Genomic DNA, 20,782 nt, shown 5'->3' on the forward strand with positions numbered 1-20,782 from the left:
TGCATGGCTCACTCATTCTCTGCCTTGCCTCCTTGGGTTGCTTTTGTGTTAAGGCTGCAGGGCTGCGGCTGCAGAGCGGACTCAGCAGTTAAGAGCACTTGCTGCCCTCCCAGAGGACCCGCATTTGGCTCCCAGCACCCACATGGCAGCCCACTATCATCCGTTAACTCCAGTTCCAGGGGAACTGACGCCTTCTTCTGACCTCCACAGGCCCCTGGCACACATGTGGTACACAGACATACATGCAGACAAGACACTATACGTATAAAATTTAAAGTCTGAAAAGCAATTGCAGAGCCGCAGGGTCGCCAGGGATCCTTTGCAGACCCCAAATGCCTAAAGTAGTCAAAGCCTGACCCCAAACTTTCTGCTCCCCTCTGGGTACCGTGAATCCAAATTTGCTAAATGAGCCAGGTGTGGTGGTGTCTTTAATCCCTGTATATGGGCAGGGGTGGGGGCAGGGCTCTGTGAGTTCAAGGCTAGCCCTGTCTATATAGTGAGTTCCAGTACAGCCAGGGCTACACAGAGAAACCCTGTCTCAAAACCAAAACCAAAACCAAACTTGGGAAGTGATATCAGGTTGGGTCTAAGGTCCTTGGAGTTCACACAACTGTTAGCTCAAACTGCCTTGGACAAGACTGACCTCTTTCCCGTGCAGTTGAAGGCCATGCTGTGTCTGTGAACTGCTACTTGAACAGTCAACAACCTTCTCTTTCCAGAAATGCAGATGAGATCGAGGGCAAAGGGCGGGAGAAAGCAGCAGGACTCCGCACAGGGGCTGGACATTCACACAGCAGTGAGATGCTCACAACACCCGAGGCGGCTGGAGAGTCGTCCATGGAGCCTTCTGATCTCGTCTTCCGGTCACGCTGTCAGCCATGTGCCATCCCCACCCGGTGTTACAGAACGCATCACAAATCAGTCACTGTCCTAGAACAAGCTGTTTCGGGCTAAGTATGGGCTCTGCCACTGAGCCGCCCCTGCCCCTCACTGCTCACTGAGATTCCTGACAGAGGCTCTGCCACTGAGCCACACCCCCAGGCCACCTCTTGGTGTTTCCTGATTGTTCTTCTTTCAGTCTACAGAAATTTCTCATCCCACCCCTTTTCCCAACACTAGATCTGTTTAGCCCAATTCCAAAAGTCTAACCACGTAGCTAATGAGGCACATTTTTGTTCTGTTTCACAAGGGTTCATGTAGTCCAGGTTGGTCTCGAACTCTTGATCTGCCTGCCTCCACCTCCCAAGTGCTGGGATTATAGAAGCCCAACACCACCATGCCCAGCTCACATAAACACTTATATTAAACAAAGGCCGTGCTTGAAGAAAACCGGCTGGGGCAGAAAACACAAAGTGTTCTGGATGACTGACAGGTCGATCCAGACTCTGAGCTTCGTTAATGGACCTGAGGGAGGACCGAGTTAGGTTTTCACTCGTGCAAACACAGGGTACTCTGTAAGACTTGAAAGACACCAGTCTCGGGCTGCTCCACTCACCCCAGAACCCCATCCAGGACTCACTGGGCCCCAGACTTTGCTTTTTTCATTTGCATTTCGAATTCTGTGACATCCGGGGGCAGGCTGTTGGGGTGATCTTGGGTGCCACCATCGGTTCAAGCTGCATTTCGCTGCACTTGGGGGGCGGGGTAGGGAGGACGGACTAAGTCACTGGGAAACCCCAGGAGCCTTTGCCATCAATAACGGACTGGGGGGGGGGGTAGAGGGCAGAAACCTACCACAGCCTGTCTACGACAACTGCAAAGACCTCACATCCCTCTATAGAGAAGTTCACTTTTTTTATTGCAAAAAACAAAAACAAAACAAAAACAGAGAAAAGACACCACACAAATGTATAAGGCGAACGAACACTAACAGCCACCACCCCGGCTAAGAAAGAACTTTACCACATCCCAGAGCACCGATGCCTTTCTCCACACAGCTCAGTTCAGGGCAGTGCTCCGGGTCTGCCAGCTTAATAACTCCACCAGAGACGGGGCAGTTTTCAAATCACAACCCACACGAGGCAACTCTCCCCAAGGGGGCCCCCACCTTTGAATGACCCAGATCACAGAGCAGTCCGTCAGAGAACGCTTACAGGGAGGCCGCGGCAATCGGCAATCGTCCCTGTGGACTCACTTTGGCACCTAGGCCCCCCCCCCCCCCCCCCCCCCGGGTCAGCTGCTCCGATGCTGAACGCTGGGGAGGCCGGGGCTGCTCCAGAAGGGAAGGCAAGGTCCGCCGCACGGCACCGTGTCCGCTTTGTTCCGATTCCTGAGAGAACACTCACCACTCTAGAGGTCACGGCTGGGCTCCAGGGGGCTCTCCAGCTGCCCCACGGAGACCAAGGGGCCGAGCTGCCCCGAGGCAAGGCTTTCGGAGGGGAAAGTGACCAGGTTTGAGTTCTTATTCTCACCCGAGTCACTGTGCTGCTTCCGATGACACCTCAGAGAGTCGTCCCTGACGAAGGAGGCGCCACACTTGTCGCACTGGAAGGCCTTCTGGGCAACGATCTTGGCCGCGTGGTGGGGGCTGCTGTCCCCGGGCCCCCCATCCTTGCCCGGCGGGGCCCTGTTCTCTGTCTTGGCCCCTTCCCGGTGCACCTTGTCGATGTGCTTGGCCAGGCTGCTGGGCCGCTTTGTGTCAAAGCCGCAGAAGTCACACTTGAAGGGCCGGTCCTTGCAGTGGACCCTGCGGTGCACGCGCAGGGCGGCCGGGCTGGAGCAGGAGTAGCTGCACTCGGGACACTTCTCGGGGTGGTCGGCCTGATGCAGTCGACTGTGCTCCAGCAGGTCGGCCCGGTCGCGGCCCTGGAAGGCACAGTGCAGACACTTGAAGGTGTGCTTGATGCGGATGTGCGACTTGAGGTTCGCCTTCATGGTGCAGCGCACGTCACAGAACTCGCACTTGAAAGGCTTCTCCCCCGAGTGCACGATCATGTGCCGCTTCAAGTCCGAGCTGATTTTGAACTTGGCGCTACAGAGCCAGCACTGGAAGGGGGTGTCCCCTAGCAATGGAAGGTGTGATCACATTAGAGTGGGCAGGCAACAGAATTCCCACCTAGACATGCACCACATACTTGTCCAGGAGACAGCTAACCGGGTCTTTTGAACTGTGGCTTGCAACTTCCCAATAGTGACACTGACCATGTATAATAACTCAGTACTGTTAGTCTATTTTATAGAGGAGGCAACTGGTGCTCACAGAGCTGGAGTGGCAGGACCCAAACTCATGTACTATGCCCCCACCGAGTCCACACTCGATTACACTTGGGTTCTAGAAATGCAATATAGGTTGCACATGGGTTCTCCAAATAAGATTTACAGACACAGGGCTGGCAAGATGGCTCAGTGGTAAGAGCACCAGTTGGTCTTGCAGAGGACCGGTGCTCAGTTCCCAGCACTCACATGGCAACTCACAACCTCCTGTAACTCCAGTTGCAGAGAGTCTATCGCCCTCTTCTGGCCTCCATGAGTACTGCACACATGCGGTGCATAGACACACATGCAGGCAAAATACCCATACACATACCCATACACATAGAATAAAAATAAATCCTTTTTTTTTTTTTTTTTTTTTTTGCTTTGTTTTTTTGCTTTGTTTTTGAGACAGGGTTTCTCTGTGTAATAGCCCTGGCTGTCCTGGAATTTGCTTTGTAGGCCAGACAAGCCTTGAACTCACAGACCTGCCTCTGCCTCCTGAGTGCTGGGACTAAAGGTGTGTGCCACCACTGCCCAGCTAAAAAGAAATGAACCTTAAACATAGTAACCACAAAAGTTTACAGGGATTCTTGTGCTCATGTTTGATGTACAAGAGTTATTTAGCATGTACTAACAACCTTTTTAAATTTTCTAACTACATACTGAGTCTTTTTGTTTTTGTTTTTGAGACAGGGTCTCACTATGTAGCCTTGACTGTCCTGGAGCTCACTATGTAGACCAGGGACCTGAACTCAGAGAGATCCACCTGCCTCTGCCTCTTAGGTACTGGGCTTAAAGGCGTGCCCCACTATGCCTGGCTCAGAATGGAACTTACTATAAAGCTGACACACAAAGGTGGCACCAGGCACTGGGGACAGATCGTGGGAAAGCCACAGCTTTCCAACGTGGTTCAGGTGAGTCTTTGAAGGCTCGCAGAGGGTTTTGGTCATTTTGGAGCTGGTGAGAAGTCCCTAAGTCATCCTTGTCATCCTACCCAAAAGCTGCGTGCCCATGGCAACAACCTGCTTTCCCAGCATTGCCTTCTAAGGAGAACAGCAGCCCACACCAGAATGAGTCTCCTTTGAACATTTCTTCTCTTCACAACAAACTCCTAATTGTCAGGCTGTTTATTTATTTATTTATTTATTTTGAGACAGGGTTTCTCTGTGTACCTTTGCGCCTTTCCTGGAACTCATTTCGTGGACCAGGCTGGCCTCGAACTCACAGAGATCCTCCTGCTTCTGCCTCCCAAGTGCTGGGATTAAAGGCGTGCGCCACCATCGCCCGGCATCAGGCTCTTTATTTTATTTTATATTATTTTTTGTTTTTTTGAGACAGGGTTTCTCTGTGTAGCTTTGCGCCTTTCCTGGAACTCACTCTGCAGACCAGGCTGGCCTCACACAGAGATCCATCTGCCTCTGCCTCCTGAACGCTGAGATTAAAGGTGTGCGCCACCATGCACGGCACATTTTCATTCTTACCAGGCATGGTGGCTCATGCCTGTAATCCCAGCACTCAGAGGAGGCTGAGGCTGGAGGATCATTGTGAGTTTGTGGTCAGCTTAGGCTACAAAGTGAGCTCTTATCTCAGAAATACAAAATAATGTTAAAAACAGGCCTAGGGCTGGAGAGATGGATCGGAGGGTGAAATGCTTGGAGGATCTGAGTTCGGATCCCCAGCACCACGTTAAAGCTAGATGTGAGTACTTCTACGATTCTAGTGCTGGAGAGAGACACAAGGCCTGGGACAGCGGAGCGCTAACTTCAGTGAGAAACACTGTCATAATAATGATGATGATGATGATGATGATGATGATGATGATGATAGTAAAGGTGGTGAGCAATAGAGGAAGATACCACCGTTCACCTCTGGCCTCTTTCTGTCCCTTGTATAAATACACACACTCATACACATACATATACCCTGCCCCACACGCATATGCGCACATATATTTTAAGTCATAAAATTTCCATTCCATCTCTGAATTGCCACTGTTTGGTAGTTCTCATATTTCCACTTTAGAATTAAAGTACAAATTATTTGTCAGGACCAAATACGTGCTCCCGGGGGAGCCAAACACTGCACCAGGATTGCAGACACCTCTGCGAGTGGCCACTGTGCATGGCATCACTACTGTTAAGTGAAATGACTCTTCTTCTTGTATGCTCACCTCCAGGGAGTGGTTTAGCTTGCTTCTTCAGCTGGACTATAAACGGAAATCTCTCTCCCGCCCACCTGTTCCCAAAAAGCTGGCAGCTGCTTCCCAAATAACCGACTCAGAGGCTTGTTTATTTATTTATATTACTTATAAATGCTCAGCCAATAGCTCAGGCTTGTTACTAGCCAACTCTTACACTTAAATTAACCCATATTTCTATTTACACTTTCCCAAGTGGCTCATGGCTTGTTACCTCATTTTCTACATGTCCTGCATGCCCAGTGGCTGGCTGGCATATCCCCCAACTCTCTTCACCCCACTCTCCTTCTTCCCATCATTCCCAGTTTGGCTTTCCCACCTAACCTCCTGCTCAGCTACCAGCCTGTCAGCTTTGTATTAACCAATGAGAGTAATATATATTCAGAGTAGAAACGGATTGCTCCACAGCACTGGACTCTATTTCTTGAGGAAAAAGTAATCTCACAAAAATTTGAAGCCATCTAGTCTCTTAGGTTTCCTCTCACATGCAATTTTGAATGAGCTTCATAATTCCCAGTATACTTAGTGTTTTTTCTTACTCTGCTGTCTAAGGTCACCCTGACCTTTCTCTCTGTTGCAGTACCAGTTAGTTATACTCAGACAGTTGTAAATAAAACTTTTTGTGGTAGATTTTCCCACCTGTTTTGCATGAGTGTATCTTCTAGTAACTTCTATTATGGCAGCTGAGAGAAAAGTCTTGAATATACTCCTAGTACACGCTTGCAGGTTGGATAGTTTTGCTGGGTATAGAACTCTTTGTTCAAAGTTGTTCCTTTGGGATTGTGAGACCGCTCAGCAGCCAAGAGCACTTTCTGTTCTCAGAGGACCGAGGTTTGGTTCCCAGCACCCACATGGCAGCTCACAACTGTCTGTAACTCCAGTTTCAGGAGATCCAGTACCCTCTTCTGGACTCCATGAGCACTTACACATGGTGTATATACATAAGTACAGGCAAAATACCCATACACATATAAAATGAAAATAAGTAAATCCAAACAAAAAAGTCTCTCCCAAGTCTACCTAAAACTTTTTCTAGCCGAGTCTGAGGAAGGGATTTCTCATTTCTTTTATACTGATTAGCCTCTTATCAGCTTTTTCATGCTCTTGATTTTTTAAAATTGCCAGATTCTTTCTTTCTTTCCTTTTTTTTTTTGAAGATAGGGTCTCTCTGTGTAGCCCTGGCTGACCTGGAACTTGTTCTGTAGACCAGGCTGGCCTCAAACTCATAGAGATTCACTTGACTTGGCCTCCTTAGTGCTGGATTAAAGGTGTGTGCCACCACTGCCCAGGTGAACTCAGCTTTATTTATTTATTTATTTTAAGATTTATTATATATGTAGTGTTCTGTCTGCATAGATGCCTGCATACCAGAAGAGGGCACCAGATCTCATTATAGATGGTTGTGAGCCACCACACGGTTTCTGGGAATTGAACTCGGGACCTCTGGAGCTCTGAGCCATCTCTCCAGCCCCAAATTCAGTTTTAAATGCTAACACATTTCTATTGTCTTGCCATTTCACTGTGAATGCCTCAACCCTCCACTCATGTGGGGGTGTGTGGGGGTGTGCACTATAGTGAGCTGGTTTTATCTAGCTCACATTAGTCTTATGGAGTCCTACCAAGAAGGAAAGGGAAACTTTCCAGAACAAGATGTGTGTGTGGTTCGCAACAGCATTCAACCGACTCTGCTACATTCCTGGACGAAGCCAGGCAGGCAGAGAGTAAACCTAAACACTAACAGCATCCAGTTGGCCGGTCATTTTTATTTGAGATGCATCCTTTGACACGTGGCTGCTGCAACGTGTCCCCACCTGTATTCTATGTAGTTATAAAACTCAGCCCTCACACTGCTGTACTGAAAACTATTGTTTGGGCGACGCAGACCTGAACAGGCTGTACGGAGTCAGTTTCCAAATCCCTGTGTTTCCATCAGCCACTCATCTCCGTTGCTTGTGTCTCAAGGAAGCGCAGGCAGAGGAATAAAGGAGGTAAAGCAGGCGGATCTGGGGCAGGGGCTTACCTGTGTGCGAGCGCAGGTGCACGGTGAGCTGGCTGGAGTTGCGGCTAGCGTAGGGGCAGATCTGGCACTTGTACGGCCGCTCGTCCGAGTGGATGCGCAGGTGCTTCTTGAGGCTGCTGCTGTCCACAGCCGCGTAGTCGCACAGGTGGCACTTGTGTGGCTTCACGCTCGTGTGGCAGCGCATGTGCATGGTCAGGTTGTCCTTCCGGCTGAAGCACTTGTCACAGAACTCACACTTGTGAGGCTTGTCACCTTCAAACACATAAGCAGTCAAGGTTAGAGTTTCGCGTTTTCCCATTGCCACGATAAAATAGGCGGACAGAGCACCTTAAAGGAGAAAGGGTTTATTTTGGCTCACAGTTCAAGGATACAGTCCACCAGATGGGTAAGTATCGTACACCGCATCCACAATCAGGAAGCAGGAATGAATGCCTGTGCCTACTCAGCCCCCTTGCTCTAGTAAACAGTCCAAGATCCCAGTCAGGAAACGGTGCCACCCAGTCTTTATACCTCGATTAATTCCATCAAGGAAATGCCCCGAGGCATGCCCCAGGCCTGTCTCCTAGGTAATTCTAGACTCCTTGTCAGGTTGACAATTACACTAACTGTCACAGGAGGAAGACACAGATTCAATCAAGATGACAGTGTAGACAGATGGCCTGCCTCCCCTCTGTCCAGTGACCACACACAAAGGAGGAAACCAGAAGTCACCGAGGGGAACAAGAAAGTGAGCCAAACATCCTAGCGAATCCTAAGACACAGGTTAAGCAAAGTTCAGAGGCCAAATCCTGGTAGGGACCAAAGAAATGTTTACACAAGAGTTCAAGGTGAGAAGTGACTGGTGTAGGGAGGGGTCTTGGGCAGACTTCTGGCCCCTGGGTGATAAAGCACTTACAGAAGGACCAGGCTGACTTTACCAGCTTCTTCTCTGCTCCTGGGCCTCATGTAGCCTAGGCTGTCCTTGAACTCACTATGTAGCTGAAGGTGACAGACCTTGAACTCCTGACCCTCCTGCTTCTACCTCCCTGAGTACTGGGGGCCATTATGCTCACCCCATATCCTCTTTCTTCCTTTTTTTTTTTTTTTTTTTTTTTTTTTGACAGGGTCTGTGTATCCCTGGCTGTCATGGAACTCTCTATGTAGTTCAAGGCTGGTCTTGAACTCACAGAGATCCACCTTCCTCTACCTCCCAAGTGCTGGGATTAAAGGCATCCATCACAATATCTAGCCTTTATACCCCTTTTGGATTGGAGTGGGAGTGAGAGGACAACTTTTGGAAGTCAGTTCCCCCTTCTACTACGGGTTCCATGGATCGAATAAGTTGGCAGGCTTAAAAGACACAGCAAGTGTCTTTATCCAGTGAGCCGTATCAATGGCCCTTTTGGGTAATAATAAAAAGGTATGCTATCAAGAAAAATCAGGCAGGATGTGCACTCCTGTGATCCTAGCATATGGGAGGTGGAGACCAGAATTAAGAGTTCAAGGTTATCCTCCCCCTGCACAGTGAGCTGGAGGCTAGCCTGGGATTCATGAAACCTCTCAAAACCAAGAAAGTACTCCACCAAGAGGGGACCTCTTCAGGTGACGCTGGTGTACCCACGCAGGCTGGGCTGTGACAATATGTACCTTTTGTTGGGGATGTCCAGAGCAGGAGAGGGTGTGGGAAATGGGGATTGGGAACGTATGGGAGTGGCTTTCGGTCCAATTTCTGTGCACACCCAAAGCCGCTCTGAAAAATAATATGTATTAGAAGAAAAGGCTAGGAAAGCATCTCCCACTATCAGGGCTGGGCGTGTAGCCCAGGGCTAGCTGCTTGCCCAGCGTGCACAAGACCCTGAGCTCCGGGAGGTAAGCGTAACCAACAGAGAACGGAAGCCGCCTCTTGGGTTTGGGCAGACGCCATTTCCAACCACACACGAGGCCAGAATGTCATTACACGTGTGTGTCAACACCGAGCAACACAACACATTGTACACAGAAACAGCTATCCAGTCTGCTCACTGGTCCCCTAAGACAGAGGGAGTTGCCAAGACGTGGGCCATGCTTCCCATCAGGTTCTGCCTTGGGAGGTAGTTTCCGCTCATTAAGATGTCGGATTAATACGACTGGTCTGCTGCTATTATAAAATGGGTATTTTAATGTTTCAGCTTTCATTTCTTATGCAGGAGCCACAAGAGGACATACGTTTGTTGGAGACTGTGATGGTCTATGAATGTCTCTCAGTTCAGGGCATCTGAACACTTAGCCCCTGGTTGTTGGTGCTGTGGGGGAGGGTTAGGTGAAGCAGCCTTGCCGGAGAAGCGCACCACAGGAAGCTGGCCTTGAAAGTAAAGCTCCAGTGTCACCTGAAGTTTGCTCTCTCTGCTTCGGGCTCGTGGCTGGGGACTGCCAGCTTCCTGTTTCGGCCACCATACCTGCTGTTTGCTGTCATGCTTCCTGCCACGACAACGCAGCAGTCTTCCCCCTCTGAAATTCTAAGCCCAAATGAACTCTTCTACAAGTTGCCTTGGTCGTGGAGTTTTATCACAGCCACAGAAAAGTAACCAGCACAGAGGCCTTCAGCTTCCAAGCACAAAAGGGTCTTCAACAGGGGTTTCCCAACTGCTTGGCAATCTAGAGTTGGGCCACCATTGGCGGGGTCCCTCTGTTCTACTAGTCACAAGTGATGGTGGTTCTGGGCCATTCCCCGAGGGAGGGATTCTGTGAGATCTCCAGGACCTCCTAGTTTTTTCATTTTTAAAAATGACATTTATTCCCTCCCCCAACCCCGTGTGTGTGTGTGTGTGTGTGTGTGTGTGTGTGTGTGTGTGTACATGTACATGTGTGGAGGTTGGAGGACAATTTGTGGGAGTCAGTTCCCTCCTTCCACCATGCCGCCAGCTTTACCTAACTCTCCTACTTCAGTCTCCTGACTGCTGGGCTATGGGAGCCCACCACCATGCTCTGTCGCGGCTCACTTTGTCAGTTAAGAGATCGGAAGAGACAAACCAGATGCTGTGAACTCCAGGAAGCAGCCCCCTGTCTCCATACCTCAAGGATCAGCTCTTCCACAGCTTCCTTATCCCCAGCATGCCTCTATCAAGCGGGTAAACACCATCAGTCCCCTCCTCTTGGTCACCTCCGTGCTTGGAACACCTGGGCCAATCCATTTCGGGTTTAGGTTTCTTCTGTCCACTAGATGGCAGCAGTACAACTCTCCCCTCCCCCCAGCTCCTGATGCGTGCCTCAGCGATGGTCAGGATACTTGGGGACCCTGATTTGGCCTCTGTGTTGGCAAAGCCTTCTGACCCCAGCCCTGCACGTTTCCTGGGGTGCCTGGCTGCACGTTCCAGGGACACCTCATCTGCTGCGGTGAGGCACGATCTTCCTCACTAAAGCGGAAGAAGCGGACCCTTCCCTCACCCTCCGACTGTCTATAGCCCCCAGTCCGTGGGCCGCAGCAGCTAGCAGAGGTCCAGAAGGCTCTGCGATCTCAATGCTGCAGCTCCAAGGCAGACCCGGGCAGTGGCGGCCATCCCCACAGCCACGCCTTGCTCCTCTGGATGCTAGGCAACACCATTGAATCTCCACTCATTTCACTGGATCTGAGGCTGCTCCGGGGCCACCCGCAGAGGGAGGTAGTGCTGTAAGCATCCCCAGCCTCAATCTTGTTTCCTACTGTAGAGACTTACAGATTGAGACCTTGGTCCCAGAGATGGCCATAAACTGTGCTCAAAAAAGAAACAATCGGATTATATTTAATGTAGGAGGTACAGTTTACAGAAAGCATTAGAAAAACCCCAAACTATTAAACACACAGGCTTTTTTCTTCAAGGGAAGAAAAAGACACCTGGTCAGCCAGAAGGCTGGGGCGGATGTTGTCTAAAAACTCAGGGATCTTTTGCTATGGAGCCAGCCTTCACCTGACAGCCCCCCCCCCCCGAAAGGCTGAGTGAGCACTGTTTGGGCCCCTAATCCTGAGCTTTGTCTCCCAGTGAATAGAACCCATCCCTATGAAAGAGGCCCCATCCTCCAGCAACAGAATCCATCCTTATGTTTCTTCCGTTCCTCCCTGGCTGATCCCTGAGCACTGTTGATCAGTTGGTAGAGCCCATTCTTACGGTGAAACCCACGGGTGCTTGGCCATAGAGGTGTACTTTGCAAGGGGGTTTCAGCCATCCCTGAAGCTTTGTGGAGACCTTTTCCCACAGCTTAATGTATAAGAAAATTAAACCGCTTGGTCAGGCTCTAGACCTGGTTTTTAATCTGGTGCCTGCTCACCTCACATGAATCCGCCTGTGCCATTTGCAGGGGCACTAACAAGGTAAGCCACTCAAACCGCTTCTGTCAGCAGCAAATGAACCAGTACTCTGGCCCAGAAAGGCACTCAAGAGGACGGACACACGGACGGACACACACACACACATTTTTCCTTAGAGATAGAGTTTCTCCGTGTAGCTTTGGTGCCTGTCCTGGATGGATCTTGCTCTGTAGACCAGGCTGGCCTCAAACTCACAGAGATCTGTCTGGCTCTGCCTCCTGAGTACTGGGATTAAAGGTGTGTGCCACCGCCGCCTGGCGAGGGTATATACTTTTTTTTTTCTCTTTTTTTCCGGAGCTGAGGACCAAACCCAGGGCCTTGTGCTTGCTAGGCAAGCGCTCTACCACTGAGCTAAATCCCCAACCCGTGGTATATACTTTAAAGAGGCATATAATAGCTGTTTGGGGCTTTGGGGCACCACTCTGTGCCCTCAGTTCTCAGGTCCACCACAATAAAACCACATCAGTCACAGAGGCCAGCTAGACACAGGGTCTGGCAGTGGCTGGGAGCCCTTGGGTTGAAGCCCAGAGTCTGTTGACGAGAGAGGTGTGTCCAGTGCATGCGCAGAGCACAGCTATGAATTCGGACCAACAAAGCATCCCAAGATGTTTTTCCCTGTGATCTGAGCATGTGGTTCTGGAGTGTGGACTTTATAGACAATACTCCGCCACTATATCAAAAAGTTGGATGTGCCAGTAAGTCAGACCCAGATGTTCCATGGTTTAAGCAAGCCGTGTCTACCCTCTGTACTTGGCGACCAGAGTAGTCCTGAAGCAACAGCTCGCTGCATCCCGAGCTCTGTCAAGGCCGTCCCCACATCCCTTCCTTCCTGGTCCAAGCCCACCTCCTAAGCTAGATGCCACCAGCCAGAGACCCACCGCCTGGTGCACTCCTGGGTACCCGACGCTTAACTCAATCTATTTCCTTGTATTTTTTTCTCAACTGCTAGGTGGGTGAGTGCGTACGTACCTGTGTGGATTCTTAGATGGCGGTCCAAATCTTTCATGCCATGAACAGTTTTGAAACGACAACCTAGGAGAGAAAGAAGCAACACTTATTGGAATTCCTGGCCACGCCCCCAGCTACATGACGGCACATGCGCGGCTTGATCACATAACCTATGCGCATGCGTGGCGTAGCTATGTAAGCCCATATGCGCATGTGTGGGGAATCCATAAACAGTGGGTCTCAAGACTCCTCCCCCTTCTTCCTTTTTCTCCTATGGTCATTTCCATAGCTAAGCACATCTTTCCCTAGTGAACTCTTACAGTGGGCTTTGTTGTACCCCATGGCTTTTCTTGCATGGTCAACAGTGCCGCACCGCACTGGCTCTTAAAATGCCCAGTTTCCCGAACCCCCACGGTCCGACTGATGACAGCCCACCCATGACACCATTTCCTGCTCTCAGTCAACCAATGACAACACCTGCCCAACACTTTGTCACAAAACTTTTTGTTAGCTGGCTCTGCTCGGCCTTAATCTAAGGCGAGTGTCCTGCACAAGGCTTAAAGACCGGGGCTAGGACAGTTGGTGGGCCGAGGGTCTTCTCATGAGTGCATTCTCGTTTCCTTGTGTCTGGCAGTGCAGGGAATGGGACCTCTGGCATCCTAGGCAAGCGTTGTGCCACTGAGACGCATCTCAGCACTCACGATTTTCTTCTTTCTCCCCTCCTTTTTTAAAATATTTTTACAGTATCTGGCTGGACTGAACTCACTACACACAGCAGGTTGTCTTAAAGCTTTCGGTAATCCTCCTGCCTCTGCCTCCTAAGTGCTGAGATGATTCCCATACCTATTCCTCCTGCATTTTAAAAATTTTATTTATTTTTATATTATGTACAATGGTAATTTCTTTTTCCTTTCTTTCCTTTCTCCTCCTCCTCCTCCTCCTCCTCCTCCTCCTCCTCCTCCTTCTTTTCATGCATGAATGTATTGTCTGCATGAGAGTGCTGGGTCCCCTGGAACAGACAGTTGTGAGCTGCCATGTGGGTGCTGGAAACTGAACCCAGGACCTCTGGGAGAGTGGTCAGTACTCTAAACCGCTGAGCCATCTCTCCAGCCCCATCCTGTATTTTTGATTTGATGATGTTTCAACTCAAAATGGATTTATCGAGACACGATTCCATCCTCAGTTCAGGAGCAGCTACGAACTCAAGTTACAGTCTCTGGAGGGCTGGGACGCAGCAGCTGTGGGACCCACAGGACACTTGAATGTGAGTGATCTTGGATTTGAACAAGGTGTGGAGATGCCCTGCATCAGGGCTAGGCAGGGAAGGGGCTCTGACGGCCAGGTTTGATCCTTTACCTGGATAGCAGCAGTTAAAGGTCCTTTCTCCCAGGGTGGCCGATTGTTCCTTGGCTTCTGAGGGTAGGGCGACAGCAGGGGCCTGCTGGGTGTCACTGTCTTCAGCAGAGAGGACCGATGGTTTTGGAACTTCGTTATCTAGTGCAGCGGCAAAAATGGAGACAGGAAGTTGATTTGATTTCTCAGCGACAGTTCTCATAGTGAGTCTGAGAGGAAGGGACCTTTGGGCTGCTTTCTTTTTTTTTTTTTTTTTAAATCAGTTTCCCAAAAACTGCCTCCGAATACGAAAACCAGGGGCTGGAGAAATGATTCTGTGATCTTGCAGAGGACTGGAGTTGTGCGCCCCCAGCACCCAGGTCTGGCTGCTTACAATTGCTTTTCCAGTTTGAAGGGATCGTACAAACTCGCTGACCTCTGCAGACACCGGCATACCCATGCTCATACATAGACACATAACTACACACATACATATAAAAATAAAATGAATCTGTAAAATCCGGAGCTGGGCTGGGACTCAGTTGGTGGGAGGGCATGCCTAGCATGCAGGACGCCGTGGGGTCAGTCCCCACCACTGCATAAACTGGGACTGGTGGTGCAGGCCTGTGATCCCGGCACTTGGGAAGTAGAGGCAGAAGGATTAGAAATTCAAGATCAGGCTGGGTGGTGGTGGTGGCGGTGGCGGTGGCGGCGGCGCACGCCTTAATCCCAGCACTAGGGAGGCAGAGACAGGCGGATCTCTGTGAGTTCGAGACCAACTTGGTCTACAGAGCAAGTTCCAGGACTACCCAAAGAAACCTGTCTTGAAAAAAGTTCAGGAGTGTCCTTGGTTACTACATAAGAAGAAACAAGAGAAGGCAATGTGACAATACCTCCAGAGAAATAATCGGCCAGCAGGGGATGTCACAGATATCACCGAGATCTAATGTCTGGTTTGTGTGGAGACAGGCTCACACTATGTCATCTTACTTAGCCCAAACATTGTAACACAAGACTGGCCTTGAACTTATAGTGATCCCCCTGCCTCTGATTCCCCAGTACTATGATCCCAGCCATGGTCTACCAGTTCTCAAAAACATAGCTTTGTTTTTTCTTTTCAATATTTAGCTTGAATGTATGCATGTGTACTGCATACATTACATACATGCAGTGCTGACAGAGGCCAAAAGAGGATGGGGGGGGGTCCCCTGGAACTGGATTTAAAACATTTGTAAGCTACCAGGTGGGTATTTGGGACAAGTGCTCTTAACAACTGAGTCATCCTTCTAGCTGCTAAAGATGTAGGGTTTTTTTTTTTTTTTTTTTTTGTAATAAATAGTAAACATGAATTATAAGAAAAGTGGGGGTGGGGAACCCAAGAATTCCTATTAGATACAACAGAACATAGGAGGCACCAAGCTGCTTTATTACTACTATTATTAATATTATTTGATATTTATTTTGTATATGTGCATGTATGGGGTTCATGCATGCATACATACATCAAAAGATAACTTGTGGGAGTCAGATCTCTCTTCCACCATGTGGATTCTGGGAATTGAACTTGGATCATCACACTTGGCAGCCCATGCTTTTATGCACAGAGCCATCTCGAGGGCCCATGCAGCAGGGGTTTTTGTTGTTGTTGTTGTTGTTGTTTTCAAGACAGGTTTCTTTGTGTAGCCTTGGCTGTCCTGGAATTTGCTCTGTAGACCAGGCTGGCCTCGAACTCACAGAGATCTGCCCCATGCAGCAGCTCTGCAATGCTTGAGCTCATTTTATTGCTGAGCTGATTTGCTTCAGTTCATCCAAGGGTCACAGGCCACACTTGAGGCATTGCACTCGCCAGGATAACGCATTTCAACAAATTGCTTGAAAAGAAGGGAGATGGAGAGAGAAACCAGAGACCTCACAAGCTGAGGACCTGACACATGGGGACCTTATCTGGCCCCTGATTCAAACATGCCACAAAAGCCACCTGAAATGGTGTTGACAGATGGGTTTTAGATTAGAGGCGGGTGCATGGATGAAAATGAGGAAGAAATTTAAAACATCCCTGCACTGTAGGGATGAACGCTGACATTCTTGCAAGCAGAATGGTACTTTATTTTGGTTCAAACACAGCTAAAGGGAGAGGACAAACATGGTTGGCCAGAGCAGGAACCTCCAGGACCTGAGCAGTGGGTCTGCTTGTGTGTTTGGTGTGTAGCTCTCTCTAACACAGCGCTGTGTGGGGAACCAATATGGTGTTGTGTGTGTGTCTATGTGTGTGTGAAGGTGTGCCCACACATGCAAGGCAGTGGTTCAGTCACTCTCCATCTTAGTTTTTTGAGACAGGGTCTCCAGCTGAACTGGACCTCACCAATTGAGATAGACTGACTGGCCAGTGAGCCCCAGGAATCCACTCCCCTGTCCCCACCTCCCTAGCACTAAGATTACAAATGCACACCACTGTCGGGCTTTTACATTGGTGTTGGATGCTGGGGCTAGCCTGGGAAACATAGTGAGATCCTGCCTCAAAGACTACATGGGGGCTGGAGAGATGCTCAGTGGTTGAGAGCTCTTGAGGAGGACCTGGGCCTGATTCCTAGCTCCCACGTGGTGGCTGACAAATTCCTGTGACTCCAGTATCAGAGAATGGATGCCCTCTTCTGACCTCTGAGAGCACCAGCCACGAATGCGGTACACAGACATTGCAGGAATACATTCATACACACAAAATAAAATAAACAAATCTTAAAAGGAAAAAGAGAACCTATGGAGGCTGGAGAGATAGCTTAGTCATGCAAGCTGAGGACCCGAGTTCAAGCCCCAGCATCAGGCAGTTCACAACAGCCTGTAACTCTAGTTCCAGGGCATCTGATACCTCTGGCCCCACTGGGCACCTGCACTCACATGCACATACCTACATACATAATTAAAAATAATAAAGTAGGGTCTGGAGAGAGGGCTCAGTGGTTAAGGGCGTAGGTTGTTCTTCCAGAGAACACGGGTTTGACTGTCAGCATCCCTGTAACATTTGTAATTCCAGTCCGAGGGGTCCAACCTGACACCTTCTTTGTTTTATTTGGGCACTGTAAGCACATGATGCACAGATATATTCTCAGGGGAAACACCCATAGATATAAACTAAAATGAGTAAAACCTTAAAAAAATAATAAAGTAAATCTTGTGCATGGACGTACACACGGTTATAATCCCAGCTTTGGGGAGGCGGAGACAGATCCCTAAAACCTATCCTAAAACACAAGTTGGGTGGTGTCTTGAGGAAGGACACCAAAGCTGGCCTCTGGTCTCTACACATACACACAAGAATTCATGTTTGGAGGGTCCAGGCAGTCCTCTTGTACTGAGGACTGCCTGGGTTCCTGTGTCAGATGCAAGTCAGCAGATGGAGACCTTGTCACAAGCATCCGGGTGGATACTCAGGGGATAAAAGATTAAACAATACCTTTTCCATTTTAATAAGTTTCTGCAAATTGGGGAGGGGAGGGGAGGGGGGAGGGAGGGGAGAGGGAGAGAGAGAGAGAGAGAGAGAGAGAGAGAGAGAGAGAGAGAGGTGACAGGCAGTGGTTCTCAGCTGTGAGCATGCGGCTGGGCCCACCTCTAGAATTCTCGGGCGGGGGGTGGGGGTGGGGGGGAGGATGTGCTATGGCAGCGTTGCTGATATTTTCCCATTTCTAACAAGTTCCCAGCTGCTGCTGCTGCTGCTGCTGGTGGTCTGGGGATGACTCCCTGATAATCTGTGCTTGATGAGAAATGAAGAATGTGGTTCAGAAGTGCTAAAGGTCAAAGGGCTGGAAGTTTCTAGATTATTCCAACCAACACTTACCCATCTGCTGGCCCTGGGAAGGTGAGCGGTAAATCTTAGCTACTCAACAATTCCCACATTAAAAAAGAAAACCACGAAGTTTGGGAGAAAATTTTAACTTCACAGTAGCCGCGTCTGAAAACTGAAATCCAAATGAGGTGTTAGACAATAAACAGGTAGCCAGCTAGTGAGTTACAAATTCTGGTTGTCTCTTTAGCTGTGTGGCCCTGAAGTCAGTTGCTCCACCTCTCTGTTTCTCAACTCCTACGTCTGTAAAAAGGAAATTGTGGCTTCTGTCTTAAGTTCACTGCTACATATAAAAGAACTCCACGCACAAGTAGGCACACTTCAAATGTAAACTTAAAAAAACAGACAAAAAGCTGGGGGTTGAGAGGCCATGCCACTCTAGAATTGTGGGTCACCTTGGCAGACTAGGTTGGTGCCCTACGAAGCCTCTGGTGTCCCCCGATGTTTAGCGGCCCCTTTTTATTTCACTGATATAACAGGCATTTACCAGTTTTTAAAATTCTATTATTTAAGTAATTATGATGATGATGATGATGAGATGAGTTTCTTTGTGTTCTTCCTGGCTATCCTTGAACCCAGAGGTCTTCCTGCCTCTGCCTCCTGAGTGCTGGGATTAAAGGCCTGTGCCATCACCCGGACAGGGTCTCACTAAACAACCCTGGCTGGCCTGGAATCTCCTATATAGACCAGGCTAGCCTCAAACTTACAGCCTTCTGCCTGCCTCTGCTGAGATGTTTTGGCGTTGTATGGCCAATTAACAGTGGTTGGCCTTGAGGGAATAGAAAGGTCTTTCCCTGGGTGACACTCACCTATGAACCACGGTGGGGAAGGGGGGGACCTCGGGTTCCCCAGAGCGAGCTGTTTGCAGGGACCCGCAGTAGCTCAGGCACTACACGGGACTTTGCATTCCTGCCCGGGGCATTCTCTTCCCTACGGTGTTCAGCTTCCCCTTTCCTCCGCCCACCCCCAGCAGGGAGGGTCCGCTAACTTAACCAGCCTGTGCCAGCTGGACTTCACGGTGGCTGGCTTATGGTGGCCCTTATTAGGTTTTAGAATATAAACTACTTGAAAGAGTCCTCGGCAACCCCCCCCCCCCACCTGCGCGCGCCTCCTGGGCCAATTCGCCAATTCACCGGGCGAATCTTCCCAGAGGTTGAGGGGGGATGTGGAAACGGAGGTTGAGATCAGAAATGCACAGAGTACCCCCGCCTCACACACACACCCCGGGAAGCCGCAGATGGAGAAGGGAATAAAGTCCATTTAAAGTTCCTGGTCGTCCCCGCCTCTCCCCCCCCCCCCCAGCTTCAGAAAGAAGAGACAGGAGGAATCTACAAAGCGCCCTAGGAGTGCCGAGCCCCAACCTCCCTGGGGGCACGCGCCCGAGGGTGACTGAGGAATTCATAGACTTATAAAGGCTCCCCTTTCCTCGGCTCGTTGGGAGTAGGGATCCTCTAGCGGGGGTGGGGAGCGCGACCTAAGGTACTCAGAAGGGAGTTGTCACTTCACCGCTCCCAACTGGTCCACCCGGCAGAGGAGGGGGGAGGGGGAGCGAGAGCCTCCTGGTTTCCACGGTGCTGCCCCCTTCCCCATGGCTCCACGCACTTCCCAGGGGTATCCCGACCTCCACCAGGCTCCAGCCTCTCAGCTGCCCTGACCACACTGTTCACCCAGTCACTCACCCCCTCACACATCCTTCAGGTCCTTGGAAGATTCCCTCTCTGGGAGGTGGATAACGAACGCACTTGAAACCCATCCCACCCTGGTCCTAAAGCCTCCAGGGTTCTGTCTTTGGGTGGAGAAGAGCTGGTATCTTGTCCTTGGCTCCAGCTTCGTCCCTCCCGGCTCTAAGCATCCCTCCGGCCAGTGTGGGAGGCGAACCCGCGGTTCTCAGCGCTTTCCCGGAGAGGAGCAGCGGACCCGTGGAGGGTGTAATCGACACGCGCGCCTAATTCACAAAGACCCGCTGACGCGCCCAGGTCTGGGTCTCCGGACTGGAGCTGGAAGCTTTGCACACCATCACACGCCCCCCCCATCTGACACCTGCGGGGGTCCGGCGACAGAGACTTCAGACAACTGTCTCCAAGTCCCAGGACTGGAGCTGGAAGCTTCGCGCACCATTCCACGTACTCCCCTCATCTGACATCTACAGGGGTGCAGGGACAGGGACATTGGAGCAGCTGTCCTCAGGTCCTTGAGCTGAAGCTGGAAGCTTTTTGCACCCTTCCACTCACCCCAATCTCCCCCTGCCTAGATATGATACTCATGGGGAGGTCCAGGGACTGGGGAGTGTTGGGGGACAGCAGTCCCCTCGTTCAGGACTGGGGCTGGAAGCTTTGAGCACTATTCCACCCGCCCCTTCCTCCGTCCAGACCCGACCCCACACAGTTCCCGGGGTGAGGAGAGAAACTGGGGACATCGGAGCCACTGTCCCAGGCGTCCGGGGGCTACTCACCCCGCTCCCCGGCTCTGCGCGGGGCCGCTCTGCCCGGCTCGTTGCACTCGGGCTGCGGCTCCAGCGAGCGCAGATGCTGGGGCTTGGCTTGCTTGCGCCGCGACATGGCGCGAAGATGAGGCTCCCCGGCGTGTCCCCAACAGTGGCCTCCTGAACAGCGCGCGTTCCCAGACTTCGGAGGCACACCCCCACACAGGCCGGATCGCGCATGTCCCGGCCCCGCCGCCCGTCAGCCCGGTAGGACGATTTATCAAGTGTCCTGACAGTCGCTTGGCCGGCAGCCAGGACCTCAGGGGTCCCGGGAACCCCGCTCCCACGCACGAGCTCCAGCTCCACCCCGGCCCCGCCACACCAGAATCTGCATTTTAACAAGCTCCCCAGGTGATGCGCGCGCACGCTCAGGTCGGAGAAGCCCTGTCTGCATTTTAACGAGATCCCAGGTGATTCGTTGGCTCATTAAAATTGCAGAAGCGCCAGCCCTCTTCCGACTTTAATGTGCT

General features: G+C 50.6%; 1 protein-coding gene across 1 annotated transcript; it reads right to left on the bottom strand.

The window, feature by feature from the left end:
* Positions 1–1,775: 1,775 nt before the first annotated feature.
* LOC114684439 (zinc finger protein 64-like) lies at positions 1,776–20,696 on the bottom strand. The gene is made up of 5 exons (XM_028859028.2): positions 20,283–20,696; positions 14,017–14,154; positions 12,682–12,744; positions 7,413–7,664; positions 1,776–3,002 (listed from the first exon to the last, which is right to left on the bottom strand). The coding sequence occupies exons 1-5, from the start codon at positions 20,386–20,388 to the stop codon at positions 2,290–2,292; spliced, it is 1,272 nt and encodes a 423-aa protein (XP_028714861.2). The 5' UTR covers positions 20,389–20,696; the 3' UTR covers positions 1,776–2,289.
* Positions 20,697–20,782: the final 86 nt, after the last annotated feature.

Source organism: Peromyscus leucopus, chromosome 1 (assembly GCF_004664715.2).
Source record: "Peromyscus leucopus breed LL Stock chromosome 1, UCI_PerLeu_2.1, whole genome shotgun sequence".
NCBI lineage: Eukaryota > Metazoa > Chordata > Mammalia > Rodentia > Cricetidae > Peromyscus > Peromyscus leucopus.

Excerpts from the sequence above, each read along its gene's own strand:
- LOC114684439 (XM_028859028.2), bottom strand. The coding sequence starts at position 20,388 with ATGTCGCGGCGCAAGCAAGCCAAGCCCCAGCATCTGCGCTCGCTGGAG. Across the intron at positions 14,155-20,282 it reads GCGCAGAGCCGGGGAGCGGG|ATAACGAAGTTCCAAAACCA; the intron begins GTGAGTAGCCCC and ends CCGCTGCACTAG. Across the intron at positions 7,665-12,681 it reads CCATCTAAGAATCCACACAG|GTGACAAGCCTCACAAGTGT; the intron begins GTACGTACGCAC and ends ATGTGTTTGAAG.